Consider the following 12,012-nt stretch of genomic DNA (forward strand, 5'->3'; position numbering starts at 1 on the left):
TTGATGACAAAACTGCTTTGAATGCCCCCGAGTACAAGCTCTCTTAGAGTTTGTTAGCTACAGAGCTACGTGACCTGTATTCAGTGTTTATCAGGCTGCCCTTGGGCTTTGATGTAGCTGACACACAGCATTCCTCTGATGAACAGAACTGGCTAAATTTAGTCTGTTTGAAACCGTGCAGTACAGCTGGCTTTAGAAGGCTTATTGGGGAAAGGTATTGGCCTGTGGCTGAGTGAACACAAATCCTTCCATAAAAAGATAATGTTGAAATCATTGTAGCTAAATATTTAGATAATAATAAAATAGATACATCTTAAAGAGAGCATTTTGAATGTGGGTAAATGTTTAAAAAAAAAAATTGCTTTTTTACAGAAAGTCATCCAGCCTCTACTAATCCTCTGTGTTCTTTATTATTGAAGATGTGTTGAATCGTAAGGGATTTGTAAAGAAATGGCCTCCAGATCATTGTTCGAGGTGTAAATTTTAAGTCAGTTTTTATGCCATCCTGTTTTGTAATGAAAAGAAAAGTGCTTGGGAAGTCAGAAACAAAGCAGTGAAACAAGATGATAAAATTCCGCATTGTACCTACCAGTACTGGCTTTGGGGTAACTATTCCCTTTAGCAGTCAGATCAGAATGGAGTGGGCCCTGGTAAAGCTTGCTTCTTTATATAGAGGCTGTTTTCCGGAACTTTTACTCATAAAGTCATACTGCCTATTTCATGTGAATTGGCTTTTAGCTTAAAATTGCATTCCCAGGATTGCTTTTGATCAGGACCCCTTCATTTTTTTGTATGGAGGAACTTTTCCTACAAAAGCTCTTCAAGGTATTGATTCTTCCAAGAAAGGAAACTGCTGTCAAAGGATCTTTGAAAATTCATCTCTCAGTGGTCACAAGGATGCGCTTCACGACAGCGAACAGAGTAAATAAGTCTAAAACTTAAAAGGAAGTAAAAAATTATGATTGTTATAGTCGCTAATTTCTGTGCAAATATTGATAAAATGGACCTGATAGTGACAGCTTTTCTGAGTAGCTGAATAGACTCCAGAGGCTGTGTGTAAGAAGTGTAATAAAAGATCTAGAGAAGTTAGTTTCATCATGCATGTTGGTCATGGTCTGCATTTGGAAGTGGAAAGAGCAATATATGCTGCTCCCTAAGTAGGGCAGAGATATTCTGGTTGTGGAGTCCTCTATCCATCTAAGATCCATCAGCTCCCAGGGAGAATAGCATTGCCTCTCACAAATCAGTCTCTTTGACCCTCTAGTGTAATCATATTATTGTTATTATAATGATCTTTTCCAAGGAGAAGGATTACTAAGTCACAATGTGAGCATAATGACTTCATTGCAGAGCCACAGGGGAGAAAAGTCACTCCTTAAACATACATATTTTGTAATTAGATAGAATACGAAAAGAGCTCTTATGAAAATATGTGAAAGGTAAATAGGTTTGTTTTGGTATTCACCTAGACAGATACTTAAATAAGTTTCCAACTAAGCTTTAATTTAGCCTTTCTTCCAACATATTCCCTTTTTTGAATGTCTGTTCCATGCCTTCTCTGTTTAAGGTTGTCTCTGAGGATGTGAAGATAAACAGCTTAGGATGAGGGCATCTCTAATATTGGAATGGCATGCTAGAATTATTTCATATTTAGGCCTTGGAGAAGGGGAAACAGGATCATCTTGTTAAGTGGATAGCTGAATGATTATTTTCTTTTTTAAGTGTTTACTAGTTTGCCTGTATGTGAGCCTTTGTGTATTTCATGGACATGTATTTGTAATCATTTCTGCAGTGTATGCCTTTGCTTTCTGTTTGTAGGGTGCTTACTCTAAAGTTACTTTGTAATAGAAGCCAGATACAAAACCTTAAATACCTGAAGAGATGGTCTGTACCAAAGGAATAAAGTCACTAAGGTGCAAACCAAGAGACTTCAGGGTCAACAATCACAAGTTGACCAGCCTGGAAGAAATAAAATGCAGGCACTTAAAAATACCAGCTAAGGATTTCCAGAGGGCCTTATCTGAGTCGGGGCTTGCAGAGGGCTGAGAATGGGTGGAAGGGTTGATGGAAGTGTTAAAAGAACTGCCTAGCGATGGTCAGGGCATGAGCTGATTTAAAGTTGTGCCGTAGACTTGTCCCATTACTTAAAGGGCAAAGGATGATTTTTCTCATACTTGTGTTCTGGTTAATAAAGGACCTGAAGTGCTGCTGAGGCCCTTAATTGCCTCCCCTGACAAATGAGCGTCTGTAGCCTCTTACCAGGGAAGACAGTCATGACAAACCTTTTTCAGCTTATGGTAGAATTGAGTGTTGTCTGTACCTGTGACAGATTGTGGCTTTTACCTGAAAAAATTACTGTCTGAAGAGTTTTATTGACTGAGAGTTTGTGTGATGCAAAGTAAGTGGTCTGGATTTGGAAGGAGATGAGGAACTGGGTTGTGCTGGTGGCAGGTTACCTTTCCCATTTCTTGAGCTTGTTTAGCATGCGTAGAAAGTTGAAAGGTAAGACTAGCGGTAGGGTTCTCTGACCCTTGTCCTGGCAGTGGTAGGTCACCTTCCTGAATAACAGGTGCTTGTGTGTTACCAACAAGTTCTGTCGAAGTCTTTCCTTCCTGCAGATGTAGTCTCAAATGCACTTAAACTAGCTTACAGCTTCTCAGAGCTAAGATACTGTCCATAAGCGGTTAAGAGGAGAAAGGACTTCTGTTTATAGTCAAGACAGATACTTATTCCACTAACTTTATTATACTAATTACATTCTGCGTTATAGCATTTAAAGCAGTTATTTTAATGGCAGATGTGCACTTCATGTCTCATTCATATTTCATTTATATTGCCTTCTTCCTATTTAATTTATTTGTATGAAGAAAAAAAATCTACTGTTGTGTCATTCTGAGCAGAAGAACCTCGTGAAGTATTTTGGCAAAGTATAAAAAAAATCTGTTTTAGAAAGTGTACTTTTCATTTGCAAGCTTTTTTGATACTATGGTCTTAGCTTTTCCTCTGTCCATGTCTTCTAGCTTCTGACTAACAAACTACCTGATTTTGACCCCAGAACATATGCATGCCTGATATTTCATGTGCCAGCTTTTTCTTACAAGTGCTTTCCAGTCTTGGTGCTACCCAAGATACGAAGTGTAAATCATCCTTTCAGGGAAGGCGTTTTACTCTTTTCAACTTCTCTCGCAATAATCTTTGCCTTCCCCATTTTGCTTCTTACATTACGAGTTTTTAAAAAATTATTCCACTGTGTGCTTGGCTAGCTCTCTGAAATCTATTATTGACAATTTCTTCCTTTAAACAAAAAGGAACAAAACCGCTCCCAGACTCTGACTTTCTGGCACTAACCATGTGTATTTCTTCCTTTTCTTAAAAGACTACTTTCTTAATTTCTTTCTTAGCAGTCCTGTAATAGTTGCTGGGCACGACAGCCTGGAGCTTCTTCTTCACCTTAGCTTTGCTTTAACACATTGATGATTGATCTCATTGTTAGATATTATCTCACCTTTTCAGAATTAAACTGTCTCCATGTTCTCACTGTTACAGAGTTAGGCAGTGTTGAATTGAAGAGGGGACAGTATAGGCACCTATAGTTCTCTGTCATTGTCATAAACCTATCCACTGAGTTATTTTTTCTGTATTTGTGGTGGATCAGCCTTTGTACAATTCAGCAATATCTGCTCACCCTGTTTTTCAGGAACAGCGAACAGTACATGTGATACTTTTTTAGCTCTTTCACTTTCCTTGATAAAATAAGCTTATGTGTTCATTTCAGTGAGGTGTCTTGAAAAGGGCAAGAGGGTGAACATATTAAACTTATTCTCTGTTTCTTCATGTTGGCTTTCAGTAGCTGTGTTCCTTGATCATTGTTATCTTTTTCTTCTGCATCTTTTTGTTTGCAGGTCAGTTGGTAAGGCCTCTGTGACGTTGTGTGCAACTCTCTATGCCCTCATTTTAGCCTACATTCTGTCCTAGATTAGCGCAGTTACTTCTTTAGCCAAGGCAGGACTCAAGGTGTTTATATCCAAAGGCAGCTACTTTTTTTTTTTTTCTTTCTTTTCTTTTCTTCCTTCTCCATGGGGAGATATGTAACCAAATCACTGTCTTCATTCAACTCTACTGGTGTAGTTTCTTTTAGGTTCCTCTTCTAAGTTTTCTGTATTTCTTAGGGTTTTGGAGCTGCACAAAAAATGTGTGTCATGTTTGGCACCAGTGGCATCTTCCTGATGAACTCAGTGTATATCAACACTTGCCCTGTTTACAGTTCACCAACTCTGTCACATGCTCTGATTGTACCTATCTTCATATACTCTTCATGTGGTGCTTGTCATACACAAAATCCTTGCATTTCATTTACTTTTTTCACTTATCATATTTATATCCAGTCACACCTCTTACTGATTTTGCTCCTAGCGGCTGCTCACTTATCCCAGCTGAAGTAATGAGTAAACTGATCAGATGGTATTGTAATGCTTGGACTTTTAAAAATGCTCATGGAGAGTAGGTTTAATTCAAAGAACAATCCAATTCCAGACTGTGATGTCAAGAAGAGGGGAAATAAAGGGTGAGGAGGTATAGCTGGCCTCATGGGTATATGAATATGTTGCTCTTCCTTTGAATCTTTGCAAGCATGAGAGGTGAGCTGATGATTTGATGGCTGTCCTTCCAGTCATAATCTCTCAGCCTAGTAATCCATAGATACAGTTGCAGAGTATTTGCTATAGGTTATATGTTCAAACAATGTTAAATATGCCTTCAGCCATTTTTATTCTATGTGTGTTTGTACCATGTCAATGTTAATACTGCCTGACTTTTTTTTTTAAATATTAACTGTTACTTTCAGAAGAGTGTCTGGTATGGTTTGTTTGAATAAACAAAAATGTTACAGCTATTGTAGCAATTACACATGTACCTGTGATACAGCTACCAAGCTGGCTGTTAAACTGATACTGTGCAATTCAGGTTGAAATTCAGGGTGTGTTGTGTGAGTAGTAAAAAGGCTAGTTTTGCATATGATGTGGATATAAGATGAGCTGTATGATATTTTACACCTTTGCTTTAGAAGCTTCAGCTGCTCAACAAAAGCAAGTGTATTGCATAGTAGAGCTGAACTTTGACTGTTGTTAGCTTTTTTTTTTTTCTAATTTAAGTTGGGACATCATGAGCAAACTCTGTTTTAGCTTTCTTTTAATGTAATTGTATTTAATAACTTTTATTTAGTTTTATGGTTTGGTATGACTACACTTGCTTGTTTTGTGATACTACATGTAGAACCTTTTTTCTCTGTTGTTCTTTCTGAAGGACCTAACCATATGCCTATGCAAGGACCTGGACCTAACCAGCTCAATATGACAAACAGTTCCATGAACATGCCTTCAAGTAGCCATGGGTCAATGGGTGGCTATAATCACTCAGTGCCATCCTCACAGAGTATGCCGGTGCAGAATCAGATGACTATGAGCCAGGGACAGCCGATGGGCAACTATGGTCCCAGACCAAACATGAACATGCAACCAAACCAAGGTAAGCGAGGTACTTATCAGCTTCTGTAAAAAGGAAACATCTAAGGAAACATCTCAGGTACAGGCTTGTTTTTAAAGGGTTTTTTTTTTGTAGATTTTCTTCTCTAAATGTATTTGTACCCATGTTTGGAGGTCTCTACATCTCCTTTCTCCCACGTATCAGTGACTTTTTATTTATTTGCAGACATTGAACTGTTTTCAGGTGTTGTGTGAGAATCTGGGAATGGATCTGCTTTCATCAGTTGGAACTACTGTTTGTCTTTCTCAGATTTTACACTTGTATCTAGATGTTGTTATTGCTTGAGTTGATAAAATATATCTCTACTCTTCAGTCTCTTGGGTAAATTGAAAAATTAAGTCAGGTAGCCCTCAGATTTTTGTACCTAATTAATCTTTGTTCTCTGCTGCATGCTGTTTTAGCATGGAATGTCTGTTAATCTTAAAGAAATAAAATTCAGTTCCAGGAACAAATCCGTTACTCCCTACTGTTTTCAGGAGATGTCCTTGTGTATGTAGTAAAATTCAAAACTAATTTTGTATCTAGGATATTTGCATAGCATAAACAGATGATGTATCCAGTTGACAGTATGGTCCTTGTTGAAGTGCAAGGGCATTGCAGAATTAAAATATTGCATTAGAGTCACAACAGACCAAATTATTAATTTGTATGTATACTGCATATTCTTAAAAAGATGCTTTACAAGTCAGCAAGCAGTATTTTCAGTTTACCTATTAAGTCTGTTACTATGCTGGATCTGGACATACCACCTGCTAGAAGCCATACTGCAGAATTTAAAAAAAAAAAAAAACAAACAAAAAAAAACATTTCTGCCATGTTTAAAGCAAGTATGGTGTCGTGTCCCGTGTGTCCCCCCCCGGTATGTATGAGCTCTTATGGATATATTAGCTGAAGGATATGACTTGTGTTGAGGTTTTTATCTCTTTTTTGATGCTGTAGGAGAATGTGTTTTTTCTCTTTTTCTAAGGCTGCCTTCCTGGTCATTGTAGAAAAATAATCCTCCAGTGGCATAGGTTGTTCTTATGGCAGTATACTCTTGTTGGACACCAAAGCTCCACTTTGTTAGGTAGAGGTGTACAAACAGACCAGGTCATACTGATCGGTTTGATTATTAGAGCACAGAAAGGTACAAAACAGACAAGAGACTAAGTTAATGAGAGATCAAAAATGAGTCAAGATGAAACAGCTGTTTCTGCAGTTTTCTTACCAGTAGTGAAAGTGGGAAGGCTGAGTCCTTTATTGTCCACATTGTTAATGGCATTTTTCTTAAAATCTAACAGCAGGGGAAGCAAAAGACAGGCACATAGCAGAGGAAACCATCAGAAGTGGGAATATTTTTGATGGTCTCTCTGAACTGGCAAGTTATCTGTGTATTCTGGGCAATACACAAGGGACTAATTTTGTAGGTGTTGTAAGATGCTTTAGAAAAGTCCTGTGAAATTTCTTAGTTGCAGAGAGTTAGCGATAAATATGTAGCAGTATGTGTAAAGGAGCCATCTGCTAAGTTGCTCTACAGAAAACAACTTACTTTGTATGGCTGACTTACAATTTAGGACTAGTGATTATTCCATCTCAAAATAGTGTTCTTTACTTTTCCTCATTCCCCTGCTGTATTTTCAGTACTCTGTCAAACCTGAAAATTGCTCATTAGAAATTAGGCAGAAAGATACTTAAAAGGTTTCTGCTCTGAACAAATAATAGTACTGAAGTGGCTTTGGGGAATAAGGAATAAAACAATATCTACCAGATTATATGTTCAAGAACAAGAGTAAAATCTGTAGTTAGAACAACAACTGGTACCATTGCCAGCACTTAGGGCTACAGTAAGCTTTCACAGTGGGTAATTCAAATTTTGCCACATTTTGACCCTTTAGGCTGAGACTTTTTCCATTCCAAATGTCTACTTCAATGCTGATATTTTTTTGGCAAAAGTTTCACAGAAGTGGAGAGCCATTTCTGACAGTGGGGTGAAAAATTACAATCTTTAAAATACTTCAGTGTCTCACAAAACCATTAGTAATTAGAGCACTTCATATGTAAATCATAGAATCAGAACCATTAAGGTTGGAAAAGACCTCTAGGATCATCAAGTCCAACCGTCAACCCAACACCACCATGCCTCCTAAACCTGCCCTGAAGTGCCACATCTACATGTCTTTTCAATACCTCCAGGAATGGTGACTCCACCACCTCTCTGGGCAGCCTCTTCCAATGCCTGAACACTCCCTCAGTAAAGAAATTTTTCCTAATATCCAGTCTAAACCTCCCCTGATCCAGCTCAAAGCAGTTCCCTCTCATTTGATCGCTAGTGACCTGGGAGAAGAGACCAACACCCACCTCATTACAACCTCTTTTCAGGTAGTTGTAGGGAGCGATAAGGTCTCCCCTCAGCCTCCTCTTCTCCAGGCTGAAACAACCCCAGCTCCTTCAGCTGCTCCTCATAAGACTTGTTCTCCAGACCCTGCCCCAGCTTCACTGCCCTTCTCTGGACACGCTCCAGCACCTCGATGTCCTCCTTGTAGTGAGGGGCCCAAAACTGAACACGGTAGCCGAGGTGCGGCCTCACCAGCACCGAGTACAGGGGCACGATCACTTCCCTGCTCCTGCTGGCCACACTGTTCCTTATACAAGCCACGAAGCTGTTGGCCTTCTTGGCCACCTAGGCACACTGCTGGCCCATGTTCAGCCAGCTGTAAATCAACACCCCCAGGTCCTTTTCTGCTAGATGGCTTTCCAGCCACTCCTCCCCAAGCCTGTAGCGTTGCATGGGGTTGTTGTGACGCAAGTGCAGGACGTGACACTTGGCCTTGTTAAACCTCATACAGTTGACCCTGGCCCATCGATCCAGCCTGTCCAGATCCCTCTGCAGAGCCTTCTTACCCTCAAGCAGATCAATGCTCCTGGCCAACTTGGTGTCATCTGCAAATGTACTGAGGGTGCACTCAGTTCAATCATCCAGATAAAGATCTTAAACAAGACTGGCCCAAATACTGAGCCCCGGGGAACCCCACTTGTGACCGGCCACCGTTTCAATTTATCTCCATGCACCACAACTCTCTGGGCTCAGCTGTCCAGCCAGGTTTTTACCCAGTGAAGTGTATACCCGTCCAGCCCATGGTGTAGGAATGCAGGGACCCCTTGCTTTAGAGCAAGGCTTTGAAACTTGTCTGTTGTGCCAGCAAGGTCCTATTTGGTGTTTCAGTGAAAATATTGTCCCAAATTAGTCTAATTTTAAATGTCTGTAAGGGGAAGTGATCTTCAAGTCCGAAGACGTGCATGTTTGTTATGTATTGGTAGCTGAGGTTTTTGACCTAAGAATATGTCCAGTGAGGGTATTTAATATGTTCCCTCCATTTTCTTCTTAGTTGTTGCATTTGTATTGAGATTTGGTGATAATTTAGAGGAAATATTTTTGTATCTTCACTCCCTTGTGACTCGAAGACAGCAGCGGGGAGAATGGCAGGGAAATCTGTGAGACTATGAGAGATTTAGATAGGTAGCCAAAGTCCAGTCTGGCTGGGCAGAAGGTCTCGGCCAAGCACAGACACTGTAGGCTTCTCATAGTGAGCCTCTAGGACATCCATTGAGATGTGATTTATCAAAAATGGAACGAACAGATTGTGACTTGAAGATCTCTTAATTGGTAGCGTGTGCTGCCATTCAGAAGCAGAAATAAACCAAGATTTTCTGCACCTCGTTATTGTCAGGAGGCATTTGTGAACCCCTAAACACGCATTGTTTCTTGTAAAGGGGTCATCCATATGGAGAATGAGAGATCTTACTAAATCTGTCAGTTAATAACAGTGCTAGCTAAATATTCTGCAAGATAAGGTCTTAGCATCTCAGGTTGGCTGTTAAAAATTAGTAGATGTTTTTGACCTTAATCTTTCCCTGCATGGGTTCCTCATCTGTAGAGGAATGAATCTGATGGTAAGATTATAATCCCATCTGATTTCACAGGAGTGTTGTGAAAGTATATTCATTATGAAGATCTGGACATTTTAGTTACAATTGACATAAGTAAATCTATGACTAAATAATTTTGTCTTCAGAGTTCGACTAGGCATGGCATCTCACATGAACCATTGGGAAGAAACAATATATTGAAATAGCTTTTCAGTGAATAGTATCTTCTGTGTCCTGAATAAGGCCAGTACTTTTAGAAAATAGGCGTGCTATCATATAATAGGTGGAGACACCGTAACACACAGAAAGGTTGGATTTAACTTTTCGGTGGTTTTACCATAACTTTTTATGTGCGTTTTCTAGCAAAACGTCTTGCTGTATACACATGTTCTGAGGCAGATGGTGTTAATAGGAAAAAATGAAGAAGTGCTAATTAAGAAATAAAATGCATAGCAACAGAACCCATTGTTGGATTTATGTTCTGTCTCCACTTTGTACTCATTATTGATTTGTACTAGTTTATAAAATGCTGGCCAGAGGAATATCTTAAAGGTAAAGCAAAATTTTCACAGTATTGCTTTTATATAGTCAGTCCAGTTAGAAGAAGAATTTTAGTCATTTTGGACTTACGAAGCAGAATGTTTTAAGTGGAAGATTCGGTAGATGACTCTCGGTTAAAAAGCTACTGTAGCAGCCTGGGACATCTTCAAGGACTATTGGCTGCCTGTTTGGAAAAGTTAGGAAGCAGCAGGAGCTGAGTGAATGTGGAAGAAACTCCTTTTGTTACGTGTGCGTTTCTTCTTTTCTATGGGAAGCTACTTCTGTTGAGTGAAATATTTCAAGTCCTGGCAATTTTTGATTTTTCAGGGGGCAGGTGTAAGCATGATTTTCTGGAACCTGAAATTTCAGTGGAAATTCCTTTTACTTATATTGAAGGGATTTTTCACAGTCAGAGAATAATAATAAACAGTAGAATTCAAATACTTTAAAAGTAAGGACCAAGAAATCATAGCTTGACCATCTCAGGCACTTTGTTTCTCAGTTCCTTTTGCTAGGATTCTGTTCCCTGGCCCGGAGCACTTGAAGCAAAGTTGCCAAACTCCCCAGTCTGTGTTTAATGAGCATTATACGTTGCTTGGGCTGAGGGAGGGGAACTAGTTTACTTTTTAACAGGTGACCTTTATGTGAGAATATAATGTTGACTCGATCATTTGCAGAAGACCAATTGTCAAATCTGGTGCTGAGATTTTTTTTTTAATGCCACTTTCATTTATAGAACCTTACAAAAATTCCATTAGAGTTTCAGAGCTCTCTCAATTACAAGCAAGTACGAAGAGATCACAGAGGCAGCAGAGATGAGGCAGGTGCAGAATTCCTGTTCTTTAGTTGTCTACATAAAGGAGCATAAAGAGAGGAACATCCAATGTTATCTGAAATATAAACATATTCAGGGTATGACAGATCAGGATAAAATGATTTCTGAGGTTGAGGACCTTCTGTGAATGTCTTGCCATCTGTTCATTCCCATGTAAGCAGAGGCTGTTAATTTCAATACCTCAGCTGCTTACAGTAGCCCTGATGTCATGGACAAAGCAGGGCACTCTCAATTTTTTGGACATCTAATCTATTAAAGAAAAATAAAATTGCCTCCGCGTTCTGTAGTGCCGTCATGCTATAGGTGGATTTGTAGGATGTCTAGCTGTAGAATACACTGCAGTTCTGCTATGTTGAAAAAACAAAGATATAAACAGGTGCCACAGTGCTTGTTCTTCCCTAGTGTAAAACATGAAAGGCAGCTTTGGTAACTAAGGAATTTTTTTTGTATGACCTATTTTTACATTTGGTGGTTGTTTTTTTTTTTTCTTCCTTAAAGGACATCTGAAATTATGGTTCAGTTTGAGATGAGACCTTTGTGGAATAAGTGAGTGTGGAGAAGTTTCTACTACCTTTAATTTGCAGACTAAACATTACATTAGGAGCAGCAAAAGATTTTGTATCCTCAAAATCTTTTGAGTTAGTGTTTAAACCACCCTTCATGTTAAAACACCTTGAAGATTTTGGTTCCTTTGACCAAGTAGATCTGAACTGTAGCTTTAGTCAAGAATCTTGAGAAAATGGAAAGTTAAATTTACCCTACGGTAGAGTTCCTAAGCTGGCTCTTCCAAGCGTTATCACTGTCACATACGTTTAAAAACAAGCATTTTTTTTGTAAACGTGAAGAAAAACAACAAAAAATTTGCTGAGGGCTGCTCAGCAAATATTTTGTTATTTATGTAACAGCGGATACAATGACAAGGTTTACCATGGTAAATCTGGCATGGTATACTTTGCTGCTACTCTAGATGTGGATGTCTGACTGCTTCATTGATAAAAGTACACGCTGTGAAACACCTAAAGAACAGACCTCTTAGCAGCAAAACCAACATATTTTTGAAGACTGAAGAAACAATAGCTTGTAGTGTTGCTTTTTGGTTATACCCAGCTGCTCCCATAGCTCTTCAATCGGAACAGCAGAGCCACCAATTCAGTTGTGAGTGTGGTTCCTCACGGCTCTGCTTCTTCAGA

The 12,012-nt window shown here is 39.2% G+C and overlaps 1 protein-coding gene across 3 annotated transcripts in view; it reads left to right on the forward strand.

The window, feature by feature from the left end:
* SS18 (SS18 subunit of BAF chromatin remodeling complex) overlaps nucleotides 1-12,012 on the forward strand; it is a 45,582-nt gene that overhangs the window by 18,334 nt on the left and 15,236 nt on the right. For all 3 annotated transcript variants that reach the window (XM_064442832.1, XM_064442834.1, XM_064442833.1), the window contains exon 5: nucleotides 5,302-5,523. In XM_064442832.1, coding sequence (XP_064298902.1) covers nucleotides 5,302-5,523 — 222 coding nt within the window. The remainder of the gene's footprint in view (nucleotides 1-5,301; nucleotides 5,524-12,012) is intronic.

The sequence above is a fragment of the Phalacrocorax carbo genome, chromosome 2 (genome assembly GCF_963921805.1).
Source record: "Phalacrocorax carbo chromosome 2, bPhaCar2.1, whole genome shotgun sequence".
In the NCBI taxonomy this organism is placed as follows: Eukaryota; Metazoa; Chordata; class Aves; order Suliformes; family Phalacrocoracidae; genus Phalacrocorax; species Phalacrocorax carbo.